The 27,845-nt window shown below is 39.1% G+C and overlaps 1 protein-coding gene across 7 annotated transcripts in view; it reads right to left on the minus strand.

Annotated features, from left to right (window-relative positions):
* spega (striated muscle enriched protein kinase a) overlaps positions 1-27,845 on the minus strand; it is an 88,272-nt gene that overhangs the window by 46,267 nt on the left and 14,160 nt on the right. For 3 of the 7 annotated variants that reach the window (XM_041781645.1, XM_041781643.1, XM_041781644.1), the window contains 2 exons: positions 6,225-6,323; positions 261-411 (listed from right to left, as the gene is read on the minus strand). In XM_041781645.1, the coding sequence (XP_041637579.1) occupies positions 261-411; positions 6,225-6,323 (250 nt within the window). Of the gene's footprint in view, positions 1-260; positions 412-6,224; positions 6,324-9,590; positions 9,914-10,453; positions 10,497-14,036; positions 14,365-22,607; positions 22,710-27,845 lie in introns of those variants that run through there. The other 4 variants (XM_041781647.1, XM_041781649.1, XM_041781646.1 and 1 more) reach the window with 4 other exon arrangements.

The following is a 27,845-nucleotide window of genomic DNA, read 5'->3' on the forward strand; positions in this document are numbered from 1 at the left end:
AATTTAGGTTTGTGGCCAGTCTCTCTTGATTTTCTGTAGAATCCGTAAAATAAAAAGCCATGTGCTATAACGGCATGGAAAATGTTCTCCCTCTGTAGAGGCTGAACATGCTCCCATAGTAGTCGCTGCCTACAGAAACACTTTCCTCTGACCCCTGAACGGGCCGCGCCAGGTTAGCGTGAGATGCTCGGATCAGTGGTTCCACTCCAAGGTGACGGACGGGGGCGCCTCCCTCAGCGGGAGCCCCGCCGAGAGCTTGCCTGGCTGGGTTTGTGGGGTCAAAGTGGGACCCTGGGGGGCGGGAGCCGAGAGCTCGGAGCTCACGTTCCACCACGGGGTCATAGCCGCCTGGGAGGGTGGCTCTGCGATCAGGAGCGTCGGGGTTATAGTCCATCATCCCTCCTCCCTCACCTGGAGAAAGAAAAGGAGAGACCACATTCAAGTTTGGCTCACATAGTGAAAGATAGAACCCTAAAGTCTTTTAACAACAAAGCTGTTGGCAAAACTTCTAGAAATCACAAAGACTGCCCCTGAAATCCTCATGTCACAGCGCTGGACATGAATAGTGAGGGCACATGACATAAAATATCATGTGGATTAACACACATTTTGCAGTGTAGAGCCTTGGTTCCTCACTGGTAGTTAGGGCCAAAAGATTGGTTGCCTAGACTTTCTCAGTGGTTGTCAGATGAGTGCTTGTAAAAAAGAAAAGTTGGGACAAACCTCCATGTTGTGCAGGAAATAATTGAGTTGCAAATGTTTATTGCTATCTGCCATGAAAGTCCCAATAAAATTAAATTCAAAAATTGTGTCTTAACACAAGATATGGTGTAATATCTACAACGTTATAAGAACATTGCTGTAGTTTATAGCCATCTTAGTAAAAAGTAAATCTTAAAAACAGAATGAAAATGGGTTAAAACGCATGAAATTGGTGGAAAATGTGGTGAAATGGGATTTTAAAAGTAGCAGAAATTGGTTAAAAGTGGCAAAAATGGGCTTAAAAAGTGGTGAAAAGGGGTCAATAGTGGCAGTAATGGGTCAACAGAGGCAACAATTGTTGGAGAATGGCAAGAATTTGTTTAGAAGTGGAAAAAATGGGCAGACAAGTGATGGAAGGGGTTTAAAAAGTGTTGAAAAGGGTTCAAAAAGATGGTGAAACTGGATTAAAAGTGGGGAAAGTTGGTCTTAACTGGCAAAAGTGGGTTTACTGAGGCAAAAAAGAGGTAGAAAGTTGGAAAAATGGCAAAAGCGGGCAAACAAACAGTGAAGTACCATTTAAATGGGCAAAAATAGGCTTAAAAAGTGGTGAAAATGGGATAATCATGGCAATAAAAAAAGGTGGAGGGGTGGGTGGTAAAAATTGATTTAGAAGCGACACAAATGGGCAGAAAAATAGTCATGGAACCCATCATTAACTCCTTAAAGAGAATTGAGACCCAAATTTCAGAGATTTTTTTTGGTCAGTCGCATGTATTTTATAAAAAAAAATAAAATGGTAGAGCTTGGGCCTAAGACAGTAGAAATGGCATAACAATACATAAAACAGGACAAAACATGCATGTTTTATATTGTCTAATAGACAATTTGGTGCAGTTTTTTCCCAGGCACCCATCCGCAACCCACCAGTTGACAACCACTGGCTTAAAGGATTAAGAAGTGGTAGAAATGGGAGAAAAGAGGCAAAAATGTGTTAAAAGTGTAAAAATTTGCTGGGAAAAAGTAATAAAATCAGATGAAAATGTGGCAAAAATGGGCACAAATTGTGCGAAAAGTTGTTGAAAGGGGCACAAATAAATACTTTCAACATTAGAACCCAATACCAGTTCAACACACTTTCCAGCTCCAAAATGAAGTAACTAGCCAGGATGCTAGCACCGATGCTACTGATAAAAACACACATGCATTGACACCATCAATAAACCACAACTGGGGAGGGCCCATTCTTACTTTTCACAGGTTTCTTTTTTAACATGACCTTGATTTGAGCATAAATCTAAATCTTAATCTTAATAAATTAAATCCATGTTTTTATTGCCCATTTAACTAATTTGAAGCACATATTTTCATGGCAAAATTATACAGTTTGAAATCATTTAAAAAATATTATTCCTTTTTTTTAGGCATCTGGCAACCTCATCTCAGTGTCTCGCGATCCCCAAGTTGAGGAATGGAAATGGAAAGGGATAAACACTCATAAACTGATAGTACTTCCATCTTTAAAATGAAAATACCTATTTTTTAGTTTTTTGTAAGGAGACAGGACTTAAAAATTGAACTTTAGAGTCAATTTACATACTGACACACTCAAGGCTTAATCTGCATTTTCTTCATTTAAGACTCAAAAGTCATATAAGATTACTTCATTTACTAAAGAGATTGATCGATAAAAGAGCGAGAACCCTGAGCTGGTAGAAATGATCCTGACGTCAGATGGAGAGCAGCAGGAACATCATTAAGCATAAAAAGGGCACAATGGATAAAGAGTCTATTGATTCCTTTCAGACAGGAAATGAAACAGAAAGTGGAACGGCTACGTTGTTGAGCGCGCACCACTTAAAGAGATCCTCCCCCGTCACAAATCAGGTAATGATTGACATTTTAGTGATGAGCAACGGAGACAGGAATGCTTTGGCAGCGAAAAGAAAGAGCCGTCAGCATCTTCCCGTTAACGACAGAAGCCTTGAAGCGGGGATGGTGTCGGGGATATAAAACGACAGGCTCCCGCTGCAGTCGTGGATGATACTGACTCAGCTGCACTATCTGAAAACAAACTGTATCAGCCTTGAGCTTTAAAGTTCTGTTTTTTCTACCTGAAGGCAGATCTTAAACCAAACTGAGAACATGAATCTTGTCTCTGGATCCAAACGAGGTCCATCTGGAGTGACATGAACCAAAGCTCCTGCAGAAATGCCTCAATTTAGGGAGACAAATCATCTTGTTTGTGTTCAACAAGGCACTGTGGTGTTTGCATGCAGCTGAGGCATCCAGAATCCGAACAAATGATGTATCACCTCATCCCTCCTTCATTTAATATTCCCTCTTTATTTCTTTTGCTGCTCGTCTCCAGAGGGGCGTGATGAGGCCCGCCGACACGGAAGCGTAGAAAGGGAAAACAGTGTGCATGAGCGAGGGTAGAATATAAAATTTCTTTGTGTCAGAGGAGAAGGGTGTCAAGATTTCTGGTCTATATTTGGACATCCTGTAGCTCGAGTAGGAATAGGCGTGAGGGCATGCAGGTCTTGAGACGATAGCAACAAATGAGTAAATACTCAGGGACTGTTTTTTTCAAAGCAACGCCTCCAGGAAACACTGACACATGAGGTTAGAAATGCTTAATGCTTGGAAGGTCCATTCACTGGTTAGTTGTTATTCCTTGCTACCATTACACCATGAAGACAAAAGAACACTCCAGGCAACTCAAAGAAAATGTTATTAAAAAGTAAAAGTCAGGGAATCCATCAAGTCTCCAAGTGTAAATCTGCTTAAATCAGGCTTTCCTCACAATCTGAGTGACCGTGCAAGACGGAGACTACTGAGAGGCCACCGAGACACCTATGACTACTCTGAAGGAGTTACAAGCCTCAGCTACTAAGATGGGAGACACTCTGCATCCAACAACTGTTGCCCGGGTTCTTCATCAGTCAAAGCTTTATGGGAGAGTGGAAAAGAGAAAGCTACTGTTGAAGAAAACTCATTAAATCTTGACTAGAGTTTACCAAAAGGCATGTGGGAGACTCCATGGTCAAGAGGGAGAAAGTTCTTAGGTCTGCTGAGACCAAAACGGTGCTTTTTGGCAACAGACATCACCACAAACACACCACTCTCAATGTGAAGCATGGTGGTGGCAGCATCATGCTGTAGGGATGCTTCTTGTCGGCCGACCAGGGGTAGATGTGCCGAGTGAGCATAGCCAAGTGCAGGGGTGTCCAAACTTTTTCCACCGAGGGCCACATATATAAAATAATAAGGATGGTGGGGCCACTTTCATATACCTCACCTTTGTGATACTGAAGTCAGTAAATCCAGTCTAATTTAGGTTAATATGAGCTTAGTGAATGGATATGTTCAAATGGCAAGTTAACAATGCTAATCGCAACAGGTTCAAGGATTTTAAGGAGGTCAGTGAGATTCGGGGGTAACCCTGGTTGGACCCGGCTATCACTGGCTCCGCCCTAGTCAGAATGAGAATGGCGCTCCATGTACCAGAGAATTTACAGTGTTGTCTCAGTTTAAATCATGATAAAAGCACATCAATAAACTGTCCTGTCAAAATGTATGTTAACAGAATTAGCACAGTAGCAATGCCTCATGTTGAAACTAAAATATACACTAATCCATATATATTCATACCGTCTTCACAAACTGTGATTTTTTTTCTGTTTTCTTATTTACAGAAGATTATAGTTTTTGTTGCCTTCCCGGACGAGCCCCCAAGATAAAACTAAACTATACTCATCTGTCAATAAGAAAACACAGGTAAAATATACAGTCAAGCACAAGCTTCATGTTTTAATGTGAGCCATTTTTCTCCTTTTTTTTTTAAAAATTTGCTGCAGGCCAATTAAAAATGGGTAAAGGGCCGCATTTGGCCCCCGGGCCATAGTTTAGACACCCCTGGCCTAGTGTATCGTCCAGGTTGGACTTGAACCCAAGTAGGGTTGACACCAGCCTGACAACAGCAGATGGTCTCCAGGGGTGAAAAAGCCCAAACAAAAGAGATGCAGAGCACCTGACATGCCACACACTTACGCATTTGACTGTATGAGTCTACTGAGGACAATATGTACAGCTGTACCTAACAACTGTTTATATTTCTTGGATGATGACTAGTCTTTTAAAGGAACAATACGTGGAATTTTTGCTCCAAAGTTTCAACATTAATCCAAAAAATTACTACTCCTATATTATAGGTATATTTCTGATGAGTTCTTATATTACCTCAGATATTTCTAACAGTTTTCAAAGTCAGAGATATTCCTAATTTTTATACGTCATGGCTGCCACCAGGACAGACTTGACATGTTTCACTGCCATAGAAACGCTCGATATTAAATCAAAGATGCTACGTAAAATTACCAAAAGCTGCTGTTCTGTTGCTGTGTCTCATTGATACTTTGAGCTGCTACTTTTTGATGGCCTATGAGTGTTCTCTGTAACAAGAGCCCCTGTAACTCCATGCCCCCAGTCCCAGTTTCCATAAAGATGTGGCCCCACTAGACATTTCCAAATCAAGTAGTGCTGCTCAGCTCTGCAATTTACTTCCTTTTTCAAATTCAGGGCTTGTTTCATTAAAAAACTGCACTCTATTGAGTTTATTTACTCTCTGAAAGCTGCTTTTTGCAACCCTTCTCCACCCCAGCTCCTCCTCTATGCTTTATCTGACTTAATCAGTGTCATTCTGTTGTCACTGATGCCTGCTCTGTTCTGGCTTTATTGCTGCTTCTCTCCAGCCTTAGGCTTTCCTTGTAGGCACAGGAAGAGCTGGAATGAGTGCTGTTCCCGCTTGATGCTTTCCATGTAGGCTTGTGTAGAGGGGATCCCAGAACAGCCACACTACCAAATAGAAATCCTGTGCAGAAACTGGAAAATTATAACCATTACACAAAAAATTCTGACTAAAAATACTTGGAAATTAATTTTTCCTCAATCAGTCATGCAGTTAAATCAACTAATTTTTCCAGCTCAAACAATCTCTATTGACAAACATTGACATCTACTCCTGCAGCTCTAATTGGCTAATCATCTGCTCTATTTAATCTGGCAGCACAAAAGTACACAATATAGTCAAATAACTATCCTATTTAGCCTCGCTTATCGAGCAAAAGCAGCCCAAATTTCAAGGCTCTGCGCTCCCTGTGGAGCCCCACGGTGAGATCCAGACCTGAGACAGGTTTTTTTTTGCTGAAAACTAGGGCAGTGTGTCACTCTGTTGCATCACACCAGGAGGGATTAATGCATTCTGCCGTATCGGATTTTATCCAACGCGCCACTTGAGCCAAGCTGGTAACAAGCCTCCATTAAATCTATCAATCGGCATTGAATCATAATATTGTAGAGGAGTGTTTTTGGCAGAGATGTGGTGCTGCAGTAAATCATTTGGACTCTCAGCCTCATAAAAAGATGCTGAATATGTGCACGCTGCTTTTCTTTTTACTGTATCATCATTTGGAGTGTTTGTAGCTGTAAAAACGTTCATCATGGCAGCATTTTAAATTAAATACCTTGATGTCCTCTCCTTCCCGCCTTGTCCTGGTGCCTCCCGAGCCCTTCTTTGGTTTCCATCTGGGGTTCTGTGGTCTCATCCTCGGTGGTCTCAGAGTCTAAAGCAAAAAGAGATTTACAACACAAAGGTGAGATAAAAAGGAGAGGAGAGAATTCAGGAAGGACAAACTGAGGCTGAAAACAACACCAGAGTCGAGGCGAAAATGACATCTCACATTTGCTTAGCACCGCAGAGTGTGATGGGTCCTTGAAAGGAGCGGCGGAGAGCCCCCAGAGTGAAATAAATGGGTTGAAGCTCAGGCGTGACATGAAGCCAGCTGTGGCTTATGAAAATACATGACGGATACATGAAGAGGAGGGGGGTATATAAATGCTCTTTCCTCATGACAGGATGTTTGTCGTTGCTTGGACTCAACATTTTGATCCTCAGTTTCTACGGTTTGTGGTTTTAAAATCTATAAATATACATGTTTAACCTGCTAAAATCATTACTCATACACTTTAAAAGCAAAGCACCTCTTCACATAAGCACATTTACCATCCAATTTAGGTTTACAATAGGAGAAAACACCATACCACTTGAATGAAGGCCATTGTATAGTACCGCCACTGAACTGTTAGACCTTAATGAAAATGTAGTGTTGCTTCTGTTTGTTCTAGATGGACCTGTTTTATTGCTGAAAGAGTTAAAGGGAACATACAACCAAAAAAAAAAAAAAAAAAAAACCCTCTATTTTTTGACATTTACATAAATTTGTATAAATTAGTCATAGAGAGTCATAGAGACAGTACTTATGGAATGTTTCAACTTAATGCTGATGATAATGTTACATATCCATTGTAAAGGCAGTCAATATAAGCAGATATTTACAGCCAATATCGACCAATATTAAGGGTCAATATAAGCAGATATTTACAACCAATATTGACCGATATTTACAGCCAATATAAGCAGATATTTACAGCCAATATTGTCTGATATTTACAGTCAATATAAGCAGATATTTACAGCCAATATTGACCGATATTTACAGCCAATATAAGCAGATATTTACAGCCAATATTGACTGATATTTACAGTCAATATAAGCAGATATTTACAGCCAATATCGACCGATATTTACAGCCAATATAAGCAGATATTTACAGCCAATATTGACTGATATTTACAGTCAATATGGACTGATATTTACAGTTAATATAAGCAGATATTTACAGCCAATATCAACCGATATTTACAGTCAATATAAGCAGATATTTACAGCCAATTTAGGCTGATATTTACAGTCAATATAAGCAGGTATTTACAGCCAATTTAGGCTGATATTTACAGTCAATATAAGCAGATATTTACAGCCAATTTAGGCTGATATTTACAGTCAATATAAGCAGATATTTACAGCCAATTTAGGCTGATATTTACAGTCAATATAAGCAGGTATTTACAGCCAATTTAGGCTGATATTTACAGTCAATATAAGCAGGTATTTACAGCCAATTTAGGCTGATATTTACAGTCAATATAAGCAGATATTTACAGCCAATTTAGGCTGATATTTACAGTCAATATAAGCAGATATTTACAGCCAATATTAGCTGATATTAAGAGTCAATATAAGCAGATATTTACAGCCAATATCAGCCTATATTTACAGTCAATAAGCAGATATTTACAACCAATTTAGGCCGATATTTACAGCCAGTATGGGCAAATATTTACAGCTGATATAGGCCAATATTTACAGTCAATATAGGGCTATATTTACAGTCAATATAAGCAGATCTCTACAGCCAATATAGGCCAATATTCACAGCCAATAGAGTGGTGCAGGAATGAGTCCTAAAATGTGGAAGTAAGTTAGCATTTTAGCACTTCCGGTTCCCTCATCTGAAAGTCTATGGGATTTTTGAATGAGTTATTGGCTAAATGCCTGAAATAAGGTCTGTGGTGAACACAAGTTCAAGAGAATTTAATGTTTTATCCTACAACATAAAATACATCTGAAATGTGCCCCACCTTTGAATTGTGTATCTTTTCACGTCTTAATAGAAGCGGTTGCTAAAAGACAGCTAACAAGGACTACAGCGTGCTACACTTCATCATCAGAAGCCCGGCAACTGAGCCTGCCGTTCACTTGCATCCACGGGTGATGACGTTAATTTCAGTTGACCATGTTGTAGTTCAATATAGCATGACGTTAGCTTTTTACTTTCGCCAGTCAGATTAACAAACCAGATATGATGCTTATATTATCAATTTATGAAGATTACCAAAACGTGTAAGTTTCATAAACTTTCATTGGACACAGACCTAATTTTCCAGCAATAATCCAAAAACTAATTGAAAAATCCCATAGACTCAGGGTTCCAGGTTTGCCTACAAAATTATGCCACGACTGCACCACTCTATATAGGGCTATATTATACAGCCGAAATAGCTCATACTGACCGGCAACAAAGGTAATACTTGCAGTAAATATCGGCCAATATTCAGCAGATGCAGGCCGATATTTTGAGCCTTTACATACTTCCTTCTACAAAGTGGTTGGATGTACACTACAAAAATGCCAAACAAAGGAAGGTCTTTGTCATAGACAACAAAGTGAAGTTTTTTCCAAGTGACCCTAAACTTCAAACGAAGTGAAACTGACTAGGAGAAGCAGAACTCAATCATCTGCCATTGTTGATTTCGTCCATTTAACAGTACAACGTTAATGGAAGTCTAAACATTGTACATTACATTACATGTACATTATATGTAATTTACAAGTGTGATAAAGTCTGCATTTTCAGCTAAAACTCTGTTTAATGAGTTTTAGGACAGAGATAGTTCCATGTTCAAAATCTTGCATTTTTTCTAATGTCTCACTATATAGAATAAGTAAAGATATAATTTTGTAATTTTTTACAACACTGTTCAGCCACATTAAAAAACAACATGCAATGGTATTTCTGTTCAAGAGTGAAGCTTATTATAAAGTAACATGAAGCATATGGAAAATACAATTACAGAAAGTGACTTTCAAACCACAAAAATGAAAGAAAATGCACAAAACAGCCTATTTATGTGAGTCTAATGTTGGTTTAATGAGAAACATTCAAAAACAGAGAGAAAACACAAATATATGGGTAGTAGTTGTAGTGCTGAAAACAATATGTAGTGCATTTTCAAAAAAGATGGTTTTTGGTTTTTAAAAGATATGGGAAAAGGTACTGTAAAAGAAACATAAGCCACAAATGGAAATAAAGACCAAAAGAGCACCATCACATGACATCAGCAGGATGAACAGATGAAGTCAAGGAGGGTAACAAAAAAAAAAAAAAAAAAAAAAAAAAAAAGGTGAATCGAGACAGGAAGGTTTTACCATAGCTTTGCTTTCGGCAGGAGCGGAAAACTTCGCTTCCATAGTGGCAGCAAGAGAGGGCAGACGGGAGAGCACCGTTACTATGGAAACCAGCATCCCTCTCACCCACACGACCAATCCTCTTCGTACCCATTAAGAGTCTAAAAATCGCCAGCCAGGCTGCTGGGTGGCTGACGGATATGTTTACTGGTTAGAGAGAGAGAGAGCTCGAGAAGGAGGAAGAGGAGGAGGAGGAGGAGGACTAAGACAACCACATAACAGGTTGTGCCTCATTGCGCCTCACATCAAGTCAGATCCTGATTAGATAATTCCAGAAGGTCTGCCTGATGATAAGAAAGCCAATGAACAATCACCATTAGCGGGTTACATCGCAGGCAGCATATGTAGGTCCACCCGTGTGAATCAAATTAAGTTTGCCGCTCTATGTGGAGAAATGGACTCCCCAATGTAATTAGAACAGGATATATTACAACGTATAGCTTCATATAGAGTAAATACAATTTCTCTTGGCTCATAGATTACACAGATATCACACAATACACCATCCAGGCCAGATATTATATTCACTCAGGATTTTATGCAACAGCCTGATTATAAAAATATTGCCTCGTGGGGGTGGATGTACAACAATAATACCGGCTCTTGTTGTAAGCAGGCAAGCAGTAAAAACATGTAGAAAGCAATCATTTTTCTATATACAAGACTATTACAGGGATAAATCAAAGAGGAAGCACATGCTGGACACAGAAAGAGAAAAAAAGGCAAGAAAAAAATCAAAAAGCAGTAGTATATTTAGGTTTTTAACAGAAATAGATACGAAAGAATGGAGGAGAATGGTGGAAGAGCTCGTACTGACAACACACCATGGGTTAATCTGCCAAATGTCCGTGTGGAGTGCCCAGTTCTCTGAAAAAAGACAGAGTAAAATAAATTATTTAACAGTCAAGACAGAAAGAGATTTTGTTGTAAACAAAACACAAGAGTGCAGACTGCAAATATCCCGTTGTAGCAACATTACTAGTGGGGTTTCATATTTAGGTATCGCAAAATTTAAGCCGATTTTTAGAAATTCAGCAAAAGAAAATGCTAAGTATACGCATGTTTCCATCTACTACTGTTGCGCCAGCATTCAGATTCATCAGGTTAAGCAGTAGGCTGTGCAATTCATGAAAAAAAAAAGAAAAAAAAACACAAGAGGGCTGTCATATACTGTATCCTGGACGCTAGAAAAGAGATAAACAAATCAAATGTGGGTTTAAATCCATCCCAAATGTAGAAATGGAGAGTTCTGACCACCTCTTTAACAACTGTGCTCTTGGAAGAGTTCTAGAAACAGCCCTGGGTGCTAATTTAAGCATACCCATCCAGCAGCGTTATTATGTATTACCTAATGTGTTTCCATGACAAGTTCTTTACTTTATCAATACAAAAAAGTGTTATAACTTTTTTGATATTTGGAGGTCTTCTTAATGGAATTGCAGCATTTCCAGTCAGCATATTTTTGCACAACTTTAAAATGTGCTAATATGAAACTCAACCAATGATTACACTGCAAAAAAATGGGAAAAGTTGCCTCATATTTTAGTCTAAATGTTCTTGTCGGGGTTCCAGTTTCCACAGAGTCGGTCTGCTACAAAAAAGCTCAATTCTAGTGAGATGGAATGTCCTAGAAACTCAAAACTTGCCAGAATTACTGAAAATCTTCTGCTCTACCTTCCCAAGAAATAGAAACTCAATTGGTCAGATGGTGGTGCTGTAGTTTAGTCTGCCATGATTGATATCCCGCCATTTTTACTTCTTTAAAAAACACATTTTTGACAACTACTCTTAAACAGTACCACCAGTTTCTACCAAATTCACAGTGAATAGTCTTTGAGGGAAGCTTATCAAAAAATATTCAAGGCCTGTTGATATGTTGCTTCATTTTGAATTAATTGAGCGATAAAGTTAGAGTGAAGCAGGTTTAACACGAAAATAGCCATAACTCCACGATAATTTTCTCAATCATTATCAATCTTGCTACATACATTCATAGCCAGACTAGGAATAAGCCTACCAAATCATTTTTTGATTTTGGACATACATGACAAAAATTGGCCAGATGATTTCGCTGTGACCCACAAATTACCAGTTGCAGCTATTGTACATTGTTATACTGGATTTGTGGTCATTTCCCTTTTTCTACACAGAAATGTTTTCTAGAAAGGCTGATGGACCTCAACTTTAATGGCAAGTTATTAAAGATATCATAATGCTCATTAAAATTCATTAAATTTAAAGTAAATCAAGCCTCCCCAAGCCTTGGGATTTCATTTGTATCTTGAAAGTCTGGACTCAGAAGTCCACTTGTCTTTGGAGCTTTCTAACATGCCCTAACCTGTAAATTGAGCTGCCTCTAGTCTCTCCATTTGTGTAGAGATTTAAGTAAAAAGCTTCTTAAAATATGATGAAATTGGCCTTGAATTTTGAGCCAGGAGCTTTGGAATTCTATCAGGGGCATTGGAATTACCATCTACTATACACACCAATATCTAGAGTAGTTTCCAAAAGGTTATTGAGACAAATTTTAAGTTATAGCATGCTTTTTTAAAAGTCTCTAGTTTGGCTTTTGTTTGTAAAAGAGCGATATAACATAATGAGTCAGTTGGGAAATTAACCATTGGTAATTTAAGTTCGATACAAATATGGACAGGGCCTTCTTTCCATACTCTACGCTTATTTTGCTGTGGTTTATGCCACTTTTCTGGAGGCTTACGAATTTGGACCAAACGTTACAATACCACCATAAATCAAGGGGTAAATGATATGTAGTGCAGCCAACAGTACGAGCCAAACAAGCATAACAGAATGAAGAAGAATTTGTTGGAAAATGGCAGACCAAGGAAAGACTACCCAAGTTGGTACTAAAGGAAGTACAATTATATTCATGGCAGAAATCAGATGGGACTTGAATACATGTTGGATGATGATGAAGGAGGTAAAGTGGTCCATGTGAAACGTGTACCCAATGGAACCACATGCAAAAGTAAATAGGTATTGCTAAGGTATGACCAATTGGCACTACCATGCCCATTGTTCTAGTTGGTCTTCAAGTGTCCACTTATTCGAGTACATTTGGGCAAACAGTCTTTATATATCCCTCAGTTTGCTGGAATTTTCACGCTAGCAATTGGGAATAAATTGCATGTTATGTTCCCAAAGATATAATTAATGATAAGACTAAATGTCAGACCTTATTTCCATTTCTAAAGTAAAAACTTTGTGACTAAACAGGCCACATTTGTGTCAGTTTTGGTGCTGATAAAGCAGTTGTTAAAACTGCTTCTTGGACAGTCTGTCAATCAGCACCAAGGAGAGCTCCTCTGAGTGACTCACAGCTTTACAGCCGGTGGGAAAAAAAAGCAAAAAAGTAGCCGAAGTGCGAAGTGAAATGACTCATTTCACACTCATTTCCCCCCGCGTTTTGCTTCGCACTCCCCATTGGTTAATGTTTAGTGTCAGGCAGTTTGATTAACTGTTGCCTGGTGGTAGCTGTTATTTGTCAGACTCCACTCGAAGCTTCCATCGCTGTCGTGATCTCCATTGTTGTGGCCTCAAGGCAATCATATCAGCAGGAGCCAGCCACGAATGGGATCCTTTGAAAAGGGCTGTATTTGGCAAAGACTTCAAAAAATATTGAATGCATATAATCCAAATCCTAACTGTGTTATTCTGTGACTGGAAGCAAAAGAGCAAGACTGAAGGATTTGGTACTTCTGCAGAATTCAGAGAAGCCAAAAGCCACCGTTAGAAATCAGCGTTATCCTGTTTCTTTGCTCACTTCGTAGCCCCTGTGCTTGGCTGCCCTGATTCTCATGTCTCCATGGAGTGTAGCCTACTGACACACTTTCCATTTGCTCCGATTTTCAGAGAGAATAACTTAAAATTTGACAGAAACTGCTGCAAGAGCCAAGAAAATACATATTGAACATAAGCTTACTGATCTTGAAGCAGAAATTTTGGCTTTTAAATGATATCAAGTGGGCTTTGTTGTGTTTTAAGTGAGGATTTATGCAATGATTTTCTTTGCTTAGATGGAAGAAAATGCACTTTCTCTGCCTGGCAACGACTGCTCTGTACAGCGAGTTTCTTTGTTATGTTGTCCTGATTTATCCTCACTTGCACTGATAGATAACTGACAACAAAGGCAGAAGATAACAAGCACAACCTCCTGACAATACTTCAACAAAAGTGAATGTTTAAATTAAGAAATAACCTTCAAAATATCAAAAAACTCTTATTTAAACCACTGTCATTAGTTACAAATTTACACATTTGTATATAATTTGAAGGTAAAGGGTGTGGCTTTATTTTTTATATCTAATCCGTATGAAAAACAACAAGCAAACAGCTTGAAAACAGCATTTTTAGAGCAAGATATGGAATTGAAAAAAGGGGCAAACTCACCTGAAATCTCTTCTTAGACCAGATTTTCTTCATCTCTCTTTAAGCAGTGCTTCCTGTCAAGCCTGCAAGATTACCTGTAGCACAAGCTCACAAAAACATCCCCGTTAAATAAGCCCAGGGTGTGGCTTCAACAAGAAGAAAATTTGAGGAAAATCAAAATTCAGTACAGGCTTCAGCTGCCTGTTTTTGTGCGTGGGTGTGTTTACTCTCCGAGCTGGCAGCAGCGAGACGGGGGGAGAAGAAGACGGGGACACAAGAGCGGAGAGGATGCAAATAAGCCGGAGCCAGGTGTCTTTGTGTCTGAGCGCGCATCCGCTGATGTGAACAGCGTCCCTCTCTGACGTAGACGCCGCCTTTTAGAGGAGGGGGGCAATTCTCAGCTGGTTTTGTCTGACTCCCCCACTCACCCACCTCTCCGTCGCCGCGGCCACCTCTCTGCCCCGTTCTGCCTCGATCGAGAGCGCTCAAGAGGAGGTGGGGGTTGGAAGTCTGAGCAGAAAGGGGCGTGTTGATCTTGATTGCAGCGATGAGAGTGGTGAAGAAGAGGAGGAGGAAGAAGGGAAAATGAGGAGGAAAACAACCAGATTTGAAAGGAGTAAGATGGCTTTTTTGTCCTCTTGGGAAAAGGAGTGAAAGATGAGCACGACAAGGGGGTGAAAGAGGAAGGGAGTGGAGGCGAGAGGTTGATGGGGGAGTTATTCACAAAGGAGGCGAAGAAAAATGAAAGAGAAAAAGACACAGATGATATGACAAAGAGGGTGAAATGGCAAAATTAAAAACACCACTAAATCCTCCTCTTTTCTTTGTTCCCCTCTCTAAGAAAGCAACCATCCCCCAGAGAAACCCAGAAGCCATCTATTATTTATCTTTTTTTCCGTGTCTGTTGGCTTTAACCATGATAGGGTCAAGGTGAGCACTGCCTGGAGCACAGAGGGTGACTCGAGCTCAAAAAGCAAACACATTTTCCCCTCTGGATTACAGCGAGATACATGGGACTTATTTCAGGGGCACTAGAAGCAGCAGTCGCAGTTCAACTTTATGTTTTCACCATGAATAAAAGATTTAAATAATCCAATATCTGTTGGGAAAAATGAAGAAATTAGGGTGTGATGTCAGTCGTCAGAGACACACTGCAATGTCTTAAAATGCAACTGAAGCACAATAATAGTCTTGTCATGCAATCTCCGTTTTCAAGATTATGTATTAAAGCCTATTGGTTCATCTAAGTATACTAATTTTACATGGGCATCTGTTTACTATCCATTTCAGAGCTAATTGAAGCAGCTAAGACAATACCACACTATAAGGGTAAGGGGTTAAGCCCAACCCTAACCCCCCCAAGGTTTACACCCAAGCCGAACCCTCCCACATTAGTCGAGGTTAATGTTTAGCTCTGGCATCTAACCCTCGCCATTCCTCATAGATGACTACTTCTATTCCAAGTACAACCATTTAACACCTAGCCCTGAAACCTTAACCCTTACCCTAACATTCCTCCTTTCAACTACTTTAAATCTAGGTACACTGATTTTACACCTGAAGAATTCATCCTAACCCTAACCATTCCTTGTTTACATCTACTTTAATTCCAAATACAACAATTTAACAGCTCGCCCTGAAATCTAAACCCGAACCATTCCGCCCTCATGACGACTTCAATTCAAAGTGCGACCATTTAACTCGCCCTGAAGCCTAATCCCAGACCCTTACCATTCCTCATGTAAGACCACAACAAACCCAAGTACAACCATTTTACACCTAGCCCGGAGGCATAAACCCAAACCCTAACCATTCCTCATTTATGACTACTTCAGTTCCAAGTACAACCATTTAACAGCTAGCCCTAAAGCCTTAACTCTCAACCTTACCATTCAGAAGAAAGGATATACAGGAAATGGACCACCTCTGGACTTATCAACATCACCTGACCTGAACCTGCATCTTCAGAAGTTCCTCACCAGTTTGACAACCTAATTTATGGTACTTGAGAATTAAATTCTCCTTCTTCAATTCTACCTCCTCCTGATGGAGGCAGTGTGTAGGACTGCACAGAAGCCAAGTCTCATTGGAGGTGTCCCTCTCTAACTGTGTTTCCTCTTATTGACTTAAAACTCTCCATTCTCCTTGACCCCTTTATCCCTTACTCCTTTCTGTTCTATCCCCTCCTCCAACCAGAGGAATTCACTACTTTCTTCAGAGTTTTACTCCTAGGATCCAAAGGCGTATGGTTGGGGAGATTCATGCGTTCGCCAATTCTATTCATTTAGCCTCTATAGAGTTATGATGTCATCAGCTATCGATCAACAAGGTTTCATAATCCTAACCTTAACCCACCATTCCAGTTATCTGCAAATGCACCATAACTATGCTACCATTTGGCACTCTGGTTATATTTGCACCATTAAATTGTGTAATGTGCATACACTTGGTTCATTTCTATGCAAATAAGACTCATAAAGTTTCAAAAACACCTCAATAACAGCATCTAAAAGGAACATTATTTGCATTTTTAGAGAACCGGTGGTACATGAATGTGGATTGAGTGGTGTTAAAGCCAGGTTTTCTGATTACTATGGTGACAGTCAAGGCAATGTCATGCCAGGTATTCATTTTAACATTTCAAAGGTTTAAATTATGTGTTGAATTACAGTTCGCTGTCTTGTTGGAGTTCTCTTTCATAACATTCACATCCTGCCAAGATTTACTTTTTATATTCTGCTTTATCAATGTAAAGTGCTTTACAATCATTACAATGTAGTTTCAAACTTTGTCTGTCTTAAGTGTAACATTTGAAATATTTGGAGTAAGGACAACCTACACTGCAAGGATAAAGATAATCACCATTTGTCAAATATGACTCATTTCAACTCTTTAGAGCCTAAATGTCCCCCCTACTTTGTCTACTTAATTTGAGTAAGTAATAATGGCATACTTCTAATATATTTTTCCACATACAGGGGCCTGTAAAAACAAATACTAGAATAATGCAAGAAAATTAGACAAGGTTCTCCTCCATAATTGCTCCAACAAACGTGACAAGAATGTGTAACTGCCTCCCACCATCTCTCCACCTCCTCCACTCTAAAACACACTCCGACGCGTGTTAATTGTCCTTTCAGACACATCTGTGCTCCCCTCCGCACCTCCATCAAACCAATCTGAGAATAATTACGTCTCTGAATCCTCGTCTTACATTTCAGCACTCTTTTCTACTCTTGATTGCTGACTCTCTTCCCTGAACAATGTGCTTTTTAGCTCCGTTAAATCAGGCATGTTAATGTTTACGGCCTTGTAAACACAGAATCAATATGTGTGATTTAGTCTCGCCATGAATCAGGAAGTTGCTCTATCGTCTTTTTTCAGCTTCAAGTTTTGTATTTAAGACAACAAATTACACATAATCATCCTTTTCCATTAAGGAGATGTTGATCTAGTGGCTTGTATTGTTATTTTTTATCTTTTTACAAACCTCCCTCTCTTCACCCCCGCCCGCCTCGCACTCCTCCTCCATCCATCACCAGTGAGAGGCACTCGGTCCAGGCAGAGTGCAGCAATCAATACCAATGCTTTATGCGTGATACGGGATACACCCCCAAGTAACAGTTCAAACGCCCCCCTGGATCGATAAACTCATCATAACAAAGGATTCCAGGACCATCATCCAGGTCCATTTCATGCTGCTTGGAAATATCTCTCATGAGGTTGGTTTTTTTTTGGATGCTCGGTAAAAGCCAAAAGGACTCAGCTTGAGACAATCTCATGCTGGGATATCATTAAATATCAGCCAATAAAACAAGATTATTAGATTAATTGTGCATGCTCTTTGTCTTTCTTTGCTTTTATTTGTCATTTCAAAGCCTTTAAGCTTTCTGTGACGATGCAAATTTTGGCAACACATGGTGGAATCCCAAGCATGAGCGTTTAAAGACTTCAGGCAGGTGCAGCTTGAAGCACGCTACGGTTTAATTAGCTTAAAACAACAAAAGAATAAGGAGACTTCTTGGAAACCCATTGATTTTGTGACACAAGCCGCATTCCGTGGAGCAGCCCTGATGGATGCCTTCCAGGCCTACGGCTTTATCAGCAGCCAGTCGGGTTTAATCTCTCAGCTCCAGAATACAGATTCAGCTGCTGTTACATCACTGTGATCGCACTGTATCTGCTTCTCAGCGCAGAACGAGTCTTGTCAAATCAAACCCGAGCTTCCTTATCATGTCGGTGTACTTCACAATCAGAACAAGGCGTCTGTAGCAAAGCAGCGGGGGGGGGGGCTCCTTCCTCAGACATCTTGCGTGAGAAAAACCTGCTCACAGTCTAAGAAGCAAGGCGTCATAAATGTAGAGAAGATTTGGAGAGTCAGCCTCGGTATCAGCTTACTGTATTGATTAATAAATAAAGCTCACTGCCCCAGCTTTGATCTAATCTTTCAGTGATTTCTTTGAGCCTTTCTATTTCTGTCTGGGGTTCATCTGGAGCTACAGTCCAATAAAAAATAGCTTACACAATAACCCAGCCTTTATCCAACAGTCTTCAAAAGAATATTTACTACACGATACAAGCAAGGGATCAGGATCCAGAAAAGTGTGCAAATTACTCTTTAAAATTGTGTTAATTCAAATCACCCAATACATGGCAGTAGCTGCTATTTGTACTAAAATCAATGAGGCAAATCAATGGTTTTACCCACCACATAAAATTGCAAGGCTTCTTTGATTAGAAGCAGTTCTAACTGGCCTACTTCTACAAAGTGGACTAGATTTGACAGGTGAATTTTGAATATTTGATTTCATATTTGCTCTAATAATCTACTTACTGTACACAAATAATGTAAGAAAGCTTACTGTGGTACTACTTAATGTGGAAAAATTACTGCGACATATCTCACTGCAGTAAAATGTTTCACCTTATATGCATATTTGCTCTAAATAATCTATCAACTGTACTCAAATACTGTAAGAAAGCTCACTGTTGTAAAATGCCTCATCTCATATGCACATTTGCTACAAATAATCTACTTCATGTTCATAACGACTGCAACCTATCTTACCGCAGTGAAATGCCTGACCTCATATGCACATTTGCGCTAAAAAATCTATTTACTGAACTCAAATACTGTTAGCTCACTGTGTGTCTCACCTCATAAATACATTTTCTCTGAATAATGAACATAAAGTACTCAAATGCTTTAAAAAAGCTCACTGTTGTAAAGTGCCTCAACTCAAATGCACATTTACTCTGAATAATCTATATACTGTACTGAAGTACTGGAAGAAAACTCACTGTGGTAAAATACCTCACCTCATATGCACATTATCTAAAAATAATCTATTCACTGTAGTCAAATACTGTAAGGAAGCTCACTGTGGTAAAATACCTGTCCTCATGCACATTTGCACTTAATAATCTATTTACGGTAGTCAAATAATATAAGAAAGCTCACTGTGGTTAAAAGCCGTATCTTATATGTACAATTGCTTTATATAATCAATTTACTGTGCTCAAATACTGTAAGAAAGCTCACTGCGGTTAAACCGCTAACCTCATATGGACATTTGCTACAAAAAAGTTATTTACTGTACTCAACTACTGTAACAAATATCACTGTGGTAAAATGCCTTACCTCATATAGATATTTGCTCTGAATAATCTATGTACAGTACATCAAATACTGTAAGAAAACTCACTGTGGTAAAATATCTCACCTCATATGCACACTTGCTCTAAATAATCAATTTACTGTACTCACATACTGTAAGAAAGCTCACTGTGGTAAAATGCTTCCCCTTGTATGCAAACTTGTTCTTAATAATCTCTGTGCTGTTCTGTCTGTGCATTACAGACTGGATATGTTAAGAAATAAATTAACACGCCTTTACTTCATAAGAAAAAATACAGTTTTACTTAACATTGTTAAGTTAATGATCAAAATAAACATTGATAAGACTTAACTTTATCGTTTATGGTGTTTTTGCACCTTTAGGCTGTTACATGGTTGCAGTTTTACCTCAGGTTTGGTCTGTGTTCACATGGGGGTATTTATAAGCAGACAAGAATGTGTGATACATATGAGGAAAAAGGCTCTATAATCTGCCACATCTTATGGGAAAAATCCTGGATGTAAATATGCAAAAAAAGGCTTATATTAAGTGTAATGACATATTTCTGACTAGAAATTGAAATTATACCCCAGCTTGGATTTGAGTTTTCACACTGTGAGACTTCATCACCCTTCAGAGATGAATGTGTCTACTGGTATGTCCACTCAGTCTGTACGGTAACTAGTTTGGAAATCCCAAATAACAGTGGCCGATGTTGACAGTCACACTGCAACCCGATCCTACCACTTAATCCCGACCGAATCCCTGAGGGTTCCTGTGAATGACCGTGTACCAGCGGCGATGGAACACAAACACACGCTTTGCCAGGCCAAACAGCGAGGAAACAGTGACTGGGTTGACCCTCGCATATTGCCTCAGCTGCCTCGTGGGAATAGACAACCTAATTAATTGTATTGTATGGTTAATCCACTTTAACGTAACATTTAGAGAATGTGAAATCATCAAGCGGCTATAGATTATCTCTGCAAGAGAATGCCAATGTAAGCGGGGCACAATCCAGACTAGAAGACAGGCTGAAAAGAAACTGTTACAGAAGACATGCCATGCATGTTAAGTGGACAAGAGTTGTTGAGTTTATGATTTCTAGAACAGCTTTTGTGATATAAATACAGGGCAATTATGTTGCTACATCTGCCAAGTTCTTTAAATGTGACTCAGTTGAAATTTATCAAATTTTTGGTGATTTTTGGGATCCATTAGAGATGCCCAAAATGACTGGCAAGTGGTCATTATCGTCCAGTTTTTTAATGGAAATATGTGATTCGCATATTTGCTTTGTTATATGACTATTTGCATAAGGTAGGGATGCCTTGATCAGGATTTTTGCAACCAATCAATGCTCATGGATATGATGTTTTGTGTCTTTGATTTCCTCCACTGGCTCCCTTTTACTTTTAGAATTGACTTAAAATTTTACTGATTACTTTTAACGCTCTTATGGGTCACCCCTGGATAATATTTCTGAGATGCTGGCCGGCTTCCTGGTTGTTCCAAAGTCAAGACTCAAATCTAAAGGAGTTTGGGCTTTTGCTCTAAGAGCCCCTGCCACTCTTAGGACTGATTTTAAGGTTTTACTGATTACTTTCAAAACTATCACCAGTCATCCATGGATAATTTTCTGAGAGGCTGACCCCATATGAGCCATCTGAAAACCTTAGATTCTCGGGCCAGGGCTTCCTGTTCGTTCAAAAGTTGAGACTCAAATCTAAAGGAGATCGGGCTTTTGCTTTAAGAGCCCCCATCATTTTGAGAGCTGGTTTTAAGATTTTACTGATTATTTTTAAAGCTCTTATGGGTCATCCCTGGATTATATTTTTGAGATGCTGGCCGGCTTCCTGGTCATTTCAAATCGAGACTTGAATCTAAAGGAGTTTGGGCTTTTGCTCTAAGAGCCCCTGTCACTCTTAGAATTGATTTTAAGGTTGTACTGAGTACCTTTAAAGATCTTACTGGTCATCCATGGATAAAATTTCTGAGAGGATGACCCCATATGAGCCATCACAAAACCTTAGGTTTTGGGCCAGGGCTTCCTAGTCGTTCCAAAGTTGGAACTCAAATCTGAAGGAGATTGGGCTTTTGCTCTAAGAGCCCCCATCACTTTGAGAGCTGATTTTAAGATTTAACTGATTACTTTTAAAGCTCTTTCTGGTCATCCTTGGATAATATTTCTAAGAGTCTGACCTATATGAGCCATCACAAAACCTTAGATTTTGAGCTTGGGCTTTCTGGTCATTCCAAAGTCGAGACTCAAAATTCAAGGGGATTGGTCTTTTGCTCTTAGAGCCCCCATCACTTTTAGAGCTGACTTTAAGATTTTACTGATAACTTTTAAAGCTCTTATGGGTCATCCCTGGATCCTCAGACCACGGCTTCCTGGTCATTCCAAAGTCGAAACTTGAATCTAAAGGAGATTGGGCTTTTGTTGTAGGCACCCCTGCCACTCTTAGAATTGATTTAAGATTTTACTAATTGCTTTTAAAGCTCTTATGGGTCATCCTTGGATTAATATTTCTGAGATGCTGACCACATATGAGCCATCACAAAGCCTTAGATCCTCAGGCCAGGGCTTACTGGCCATTCCAAAGTCAAGTCGAAACCAGCTCCTTTATCAAATATAAAAACGTGATTTGTGCATCTGTACCCCTATCTATATCTGCATTAGCACCAAAAAGATTATTGCATTTAAAGCAAAGCCTTCAGTAAAAAGCTTTATCCATGAATATAACAGAGGCTTAGATAAAGGCAAAGCCTACAGGAGACACAAAATGAATCCAATTAAGCCGCCACGATGGCATCCTCCAGAGAATTACCTTGTTTTCATTTCCATTACAGCTGTTCCACTCAGTTGACTCTGCATTTTATCATTCCCTGCACCACTGCTATTGAGAATTCCCAACAAACCAGTGTTTGCTTTCAAAGGACACGTTTTGTATTGATACCAGCTCCCACTCACCTCTCTGTTTCTTACTTCTCGGCCCACTCACGCCTTCCCTGACACTTCTCAAAGCTTTCCGAGCATCGAGCAGCTCCTTCCGATACATCTTTTGAAAAGCAGACTTCTTTTCCTAAAAAACTTTTTCTTACTGCTAAAAACAAGGCGAATCCAAAAGGCCTTCTCCTCCCATTTCCACCTCTTGTATCATTTCTTTAAAAAGGCTTCCTCTGCAGCATGAAATTTGAATTCGTCAAGCAAGGAAAGTCGCTCAAAGATGGCCGCTGGACCTTAAAACTTCATCTTCTTCAACCCATGCCTGTCCTTCTTGCCCTCTCCCCGTCTTCCCCCAGTCCTCCCTGCCAACTTCTGCGCTCTATTTCCAGTCTTGCATAGTACAACCCCTTCACTAGCACTGTACCTTCCCTTCCCTTTGCACCCCCTTTCAGAGAGCCTTCCCCCCCTAGTTATAGCCGGAGATTAAACATGCTGCACAACAACCTTTGCTGTCCTCTGTGGGTCACTCTGCTCGGGGCTATGGGGAGTTCTGAAACTCTAGAACAAGGCAGACATGTTGTAATACAGCTTTAATGATATGCCACAACTGCACATACATTATTGAACAATGAAACAGCTACAGGGACGCCAGCTGAAGTGAGGTGGGTCTATTTCAGAAGGATAATGCTCATAAACCTTGGAGGTGGGGGTGAAAATAACACCGTAGCCTTGGATGGGATAAATAGAAAGTTGAAGACAGTGTGAATAAATGGATGACATGAAAAAAAGGCTGCTAACGCATGCTTCAGGTGCTTGAAATTCATTGTTATATAAATATGAATGTGATTATAGATCAATGAGGCCAGGGCTGTTTCATGAATATCAAATGATGGCCAGGCTGGTTGGAGTCCTGCTTCTGCAATTCATACAGTTTGAGATTCTCGAGATGGGCACAAATATACTGTACATTTGACTTCATTAGCTCAATGCTAACAATAATAGAAATTTCTTGTAACAGGCTAACATATTTAGCATTTTTTTGTGATCACTTTAACTGCAGAGGCAGTCTATTTAGCTAGATTCAAACAGAAAGTTTAATTAATCGTTAACATGAAAATGCGCAATAAAAATGGTAATGATAACAATATAGATGGGGCGTGAACTTAACCATTCAGATTTCATAGTTAAGTCATGATGTGCACAAATGTCAGGATGTCAGAGATTGAAATAGAAGAAACAGAGACAATTTATTTGGAAATAAAGTTAAGAATTGAAAAATTGTGACAAGAGGCCAAAAATGGGTGAAAAGTGGAGAGAATGGGCTAAAATAGTCTAAAAAATTGTGTAAATAGGGCAAGAAATGGTAAAAAATGACATAAATGAGCAACATGGGCTCAATGTGAAAAAATGGGCAAAAACATTGATAAAAAGGGGCACATTGGCAGAAACTGGCAAGAATAGATGGACAGTTGCAAAAATGAGCTAATGCAACAAAATCTGGCAAAAATGGGTTAAAAGTGGCGAAGCAGGTAAAGCTGGCAAAATGTTGCTAAAAGATGAAGAAATGAGAAAAAAGTGGTTAGAAAAGTGACAGAAATGGGTGAAAGGGCAAAAAAAAGATAGAAGTGGCAAAAAAAAAACAAATAAAAAGGGGGTAAAATGGGTGAAAGGCAGAAATAAAGACAAAAATAGGCAAAAAGTGGAAAAAAAATAACAGAAGGGTGCTAAAGTAGGCAAAAGTTCACAAAAAATTGTAGAAATGGGCAAAAAGTAAAAAGAAGGACAAAAAGTAGCAAAAAAGCAGCTCAAGTAGGCAGAAAGTGGAAAAAGATGTTGCAGTAATGGGCAAAGACACGGTCTAAAAGTGGTTAAATAAGTGACAGAAATGGGTAAAAAAAAAAGGCAAAATGGGTTGGAAGTGGAAAAAATTGGCGAAAAGCTGCCAAAAAAACAAAAAGGCACAAATAGGCAAAAAGTTACAAAAAGATGTTGTGGCAAAAAGTGGCAAAAAATAGACAAAAAAACAAATAAACAAACAAAAAAACAGCAAAGTAATTTGCAAATATGGGCGGTAAGTGGTTAAATATAAAAGGGCAAAAATGGCCAAAAAGTGGCAAAAAGATGTTGCAGAAACACGCAAAATTGGGTCTGGTGGTTGAAAAAGAGGCGGAATTTTGTGAAAAAGATCAGAAAAGGGATAAAAGTGGCAAAAATAGACTGGCAAGAAATGGCAAAGGGTGGCTAAAGTAGGCAAAAAGTTATAAAAAGATGTAGGAGAAAATGATGGAAAGTGGCAAAAATTAGACAAAAAAGGGCAAAAATGTGATAAAGGTGGTAAAAAAAGAAGCAAAAGGGGGTTTAAAGTGGCAAAAAAGATGGTTAAAGTGTTTAAAGGGTATGATGAATAAATCATTCCAACATCAGAGCCCAAAAATAGCTTAGCACACTTTTCAGCTCCAGAATGAGGTAGCAGTTAGTCAGGATGCTAGCACCAATGCTAATGGTCATTAGTAGTTTCCGTCTATGAGCTGTCTTGTTTGGCTCTACTGCAGGGATGTAAACAAGCACAGTGAACTGAGCACAGCATCTTACATAAGCAGAGCAGTTTGGCAGTATTTTGAAGAATGACATAATACATGAAATAAAGCAATGACTGCCTACACCCAGCACAGACGTAAGGATGCCAACCATGCTAGGAGGGTCAAAGGTCGGCGGTGCTAACTCTGCTAATGCTACCTACATTCAACAGAGGAAATTAACATGGTATAACCACAGAACATCCCTAAGGTATTACTCGATTGATTTTGTCCCGTATCAGCTTTTCTAATTTAATATTAGTCTGTTTATGAGCCTTTAAATAAGTGAAGCAGCCTACTACAGTGTACTTGAAGTTGTAGAAAAGGTCAGTTAACAAGTTTTCAGCTTGAAAGCAATCTCTTCTGATACCATTTCTTAGCTCTGAAGGCCACCACACAATTCTTTAACCAAACAAAGTTAGAGGTTTAGATTGAAAGCACATTCTGGAGGAGTGCTGAGGACTTGTCACATCAAGACAAATGTAGCATCCTGAGTTGCTTTGTTCCCTAAGAGGACGTTGGTATATAAACTCTCAAGTCCTCTGGCTTTAATGAACCGTAATGGAATATCAGAAGGCACTGAAAAAACCTCATTAAAGACCAGTTTGTTCAAGTTTCCAGCAACTTGAAGTGCTTGAGATGTGAGACTAATGCAAAAGAGTTGCAGTGACCCAGAAACCCAAATAAACAAATTCATACTGAATGCGACTGATTAGATCTCTGCCTATCAATCTCACTCACTCCTGCTCATTTTTAATGCACACATCTCTTTGGAAATCTCATCAAATCTTGTTCAAGTCTTAAATAAAAACCTGTGAAAGACATGTGCTCAGAATTCTGTCCAGATTTTGCTCCACAGTCTCTCCTTTCCATCATCCATTCCCTTCAATATTTCAGCCCCTCTTCCCTCTGCCCTATCTATTCATCCAACCATCCTTCCTGTCAAAAAGTCTTTCCAATTCTCCGCATACCTCTCCTCTCCTATCTCTTCCTTTTCCAGGTGCCGTCTGGAGTTCAAAATGGGCTGCAGTGACGCACAACCGTAGCCCGTTCCCCTACACTGGGTCTCCTCCTCCCTCCATACAAATCCACAAAGCCCGCACCAGGTTAACTTTCTTCTCTCACACTTGACCTCTTCCTCACATCCTTCCTTTCCCTAACCTTCAAAACTTCCTGCATATCATAAAAGTTTAAACATTCTGCTGCTGGATGATGTCCACGGCAAAAACAAATTTCAAGAGAGCACAAAAACAACTCAGATTTGACAAGATTTGACTGCCTCGCAGCTGTCCTCAGGTGAACCAGTTTCTACCAGAGATGCCCCGGTTGACCGGCATTTTATCAAAGTCTAACAATGCTAACCATTAATCCATTAACAAAGATGCTTACTTGTATTACTAGCTTTGCTAATGTTAGCGATGACGCTAACACCAACTCAGGATCAAGCCGTGGATGTCAAGCAAAACTGGTGGAGTTCAACAAACCAACATGTGTCAACGAAATGACAACAGCTAAGCTAACTAATGCGATCTCATTAGCATTGCTAAACTGATAAATGTTAGCCAAATTAGCTAGAGCAATATTTACAAGTCGGTTAAACTAATTACCTATACCTGTGGTTAGCATGTCGTAGAACAGTGCGGTTTGACAGTTTCTTTAACAGTAAATAGAAATAAAATGGTACTTAGACTGTTGAATATCAAAGCACCAAATCAATCTGTAAATGGGAACAAATGCTAGAAGAGCTAGCTGCTAATGTTAGCCATGCAGAATGGGGAAATAGATGCCTGGGAATCCTTCCACCCTCACCTGTGTTATCAAGCATTTATCTTTTTACTTTCTTTTTCAAGCCATAACAGGTTCTTTTTCACTGTTAACCCCTAAGGGGTCCATGATCATGCCAACATGATTTCATCATCCGCATAAAAACAAAGCCACATTTTTGAATGGCAATCCCTTAGTGAGGAAAGTGTGATTTTTAAGCTTTCTTTCTGTTTTTATTTGATGTCACCAGGCCAAGTAAAACAGGAAATATGATTATTTAAAATTGGAATAAAAACTAATTTTACATATAGGAGACAGCAGACCACACTGTAAAGGACTGGCACTGGTATTTCATGATTTCAGTACTTTGTAATTTCTTTTTTATATTGTTTTAAATAATTTTAAAAAATCCATTTTTAGGGGTCTGTTTTTTTTTGGAGGTCCTATATCAAATAGCGTTAATTAAACTTTAAAAAATATAGTTTTCATTTTATAAAGTTGAGGTAGTACAAAAAAAATTTTTTAAAAAAATGAAAAAATTTAAAAAAAATTTTAAAAGGCTTTAATTACAAAACAGTAGAATTTAAAAAATGCAACAAAAAGGGGGATTAATTTATTAATTTCAGAAAATCAGAGATTAATTGTGATTAAATGATTTAGTTGTTTGACAGCCCAAATTTAATCTGAACAAAAAGCAGTGTTCCTCAAACTTTTGAAAACCAAATTTAAGACTTTCTAAGACCTTCTAGGCCTGAATGGAGAAAAATTAGTAATTTTTTGCACAGCAAACGGTCAATAATGAAACATGGGAGATTTCTCAGGGCTAATTTTATATTTTATGTACTGCCATATGGTTATATTCCGGCTGAGCCTGGAGCTTCTTATCTCCAAAAACAACACAGAATGTTTAAAATAGTTATCT

This window comes from Cheilinus undulatus, linkage group 24 (genome assembly GCF_018320785.1).
Source record: "Cheilinus undulatus linkage group 24, ASM1832078v1, whole genome shotgun sequence".
Lineage (NCBI taxonomy): Eukaryota > Metazoa > Chordata > Actinopteri > Labriformes > Labridae > Cheilinus > Cheilinus undulatus.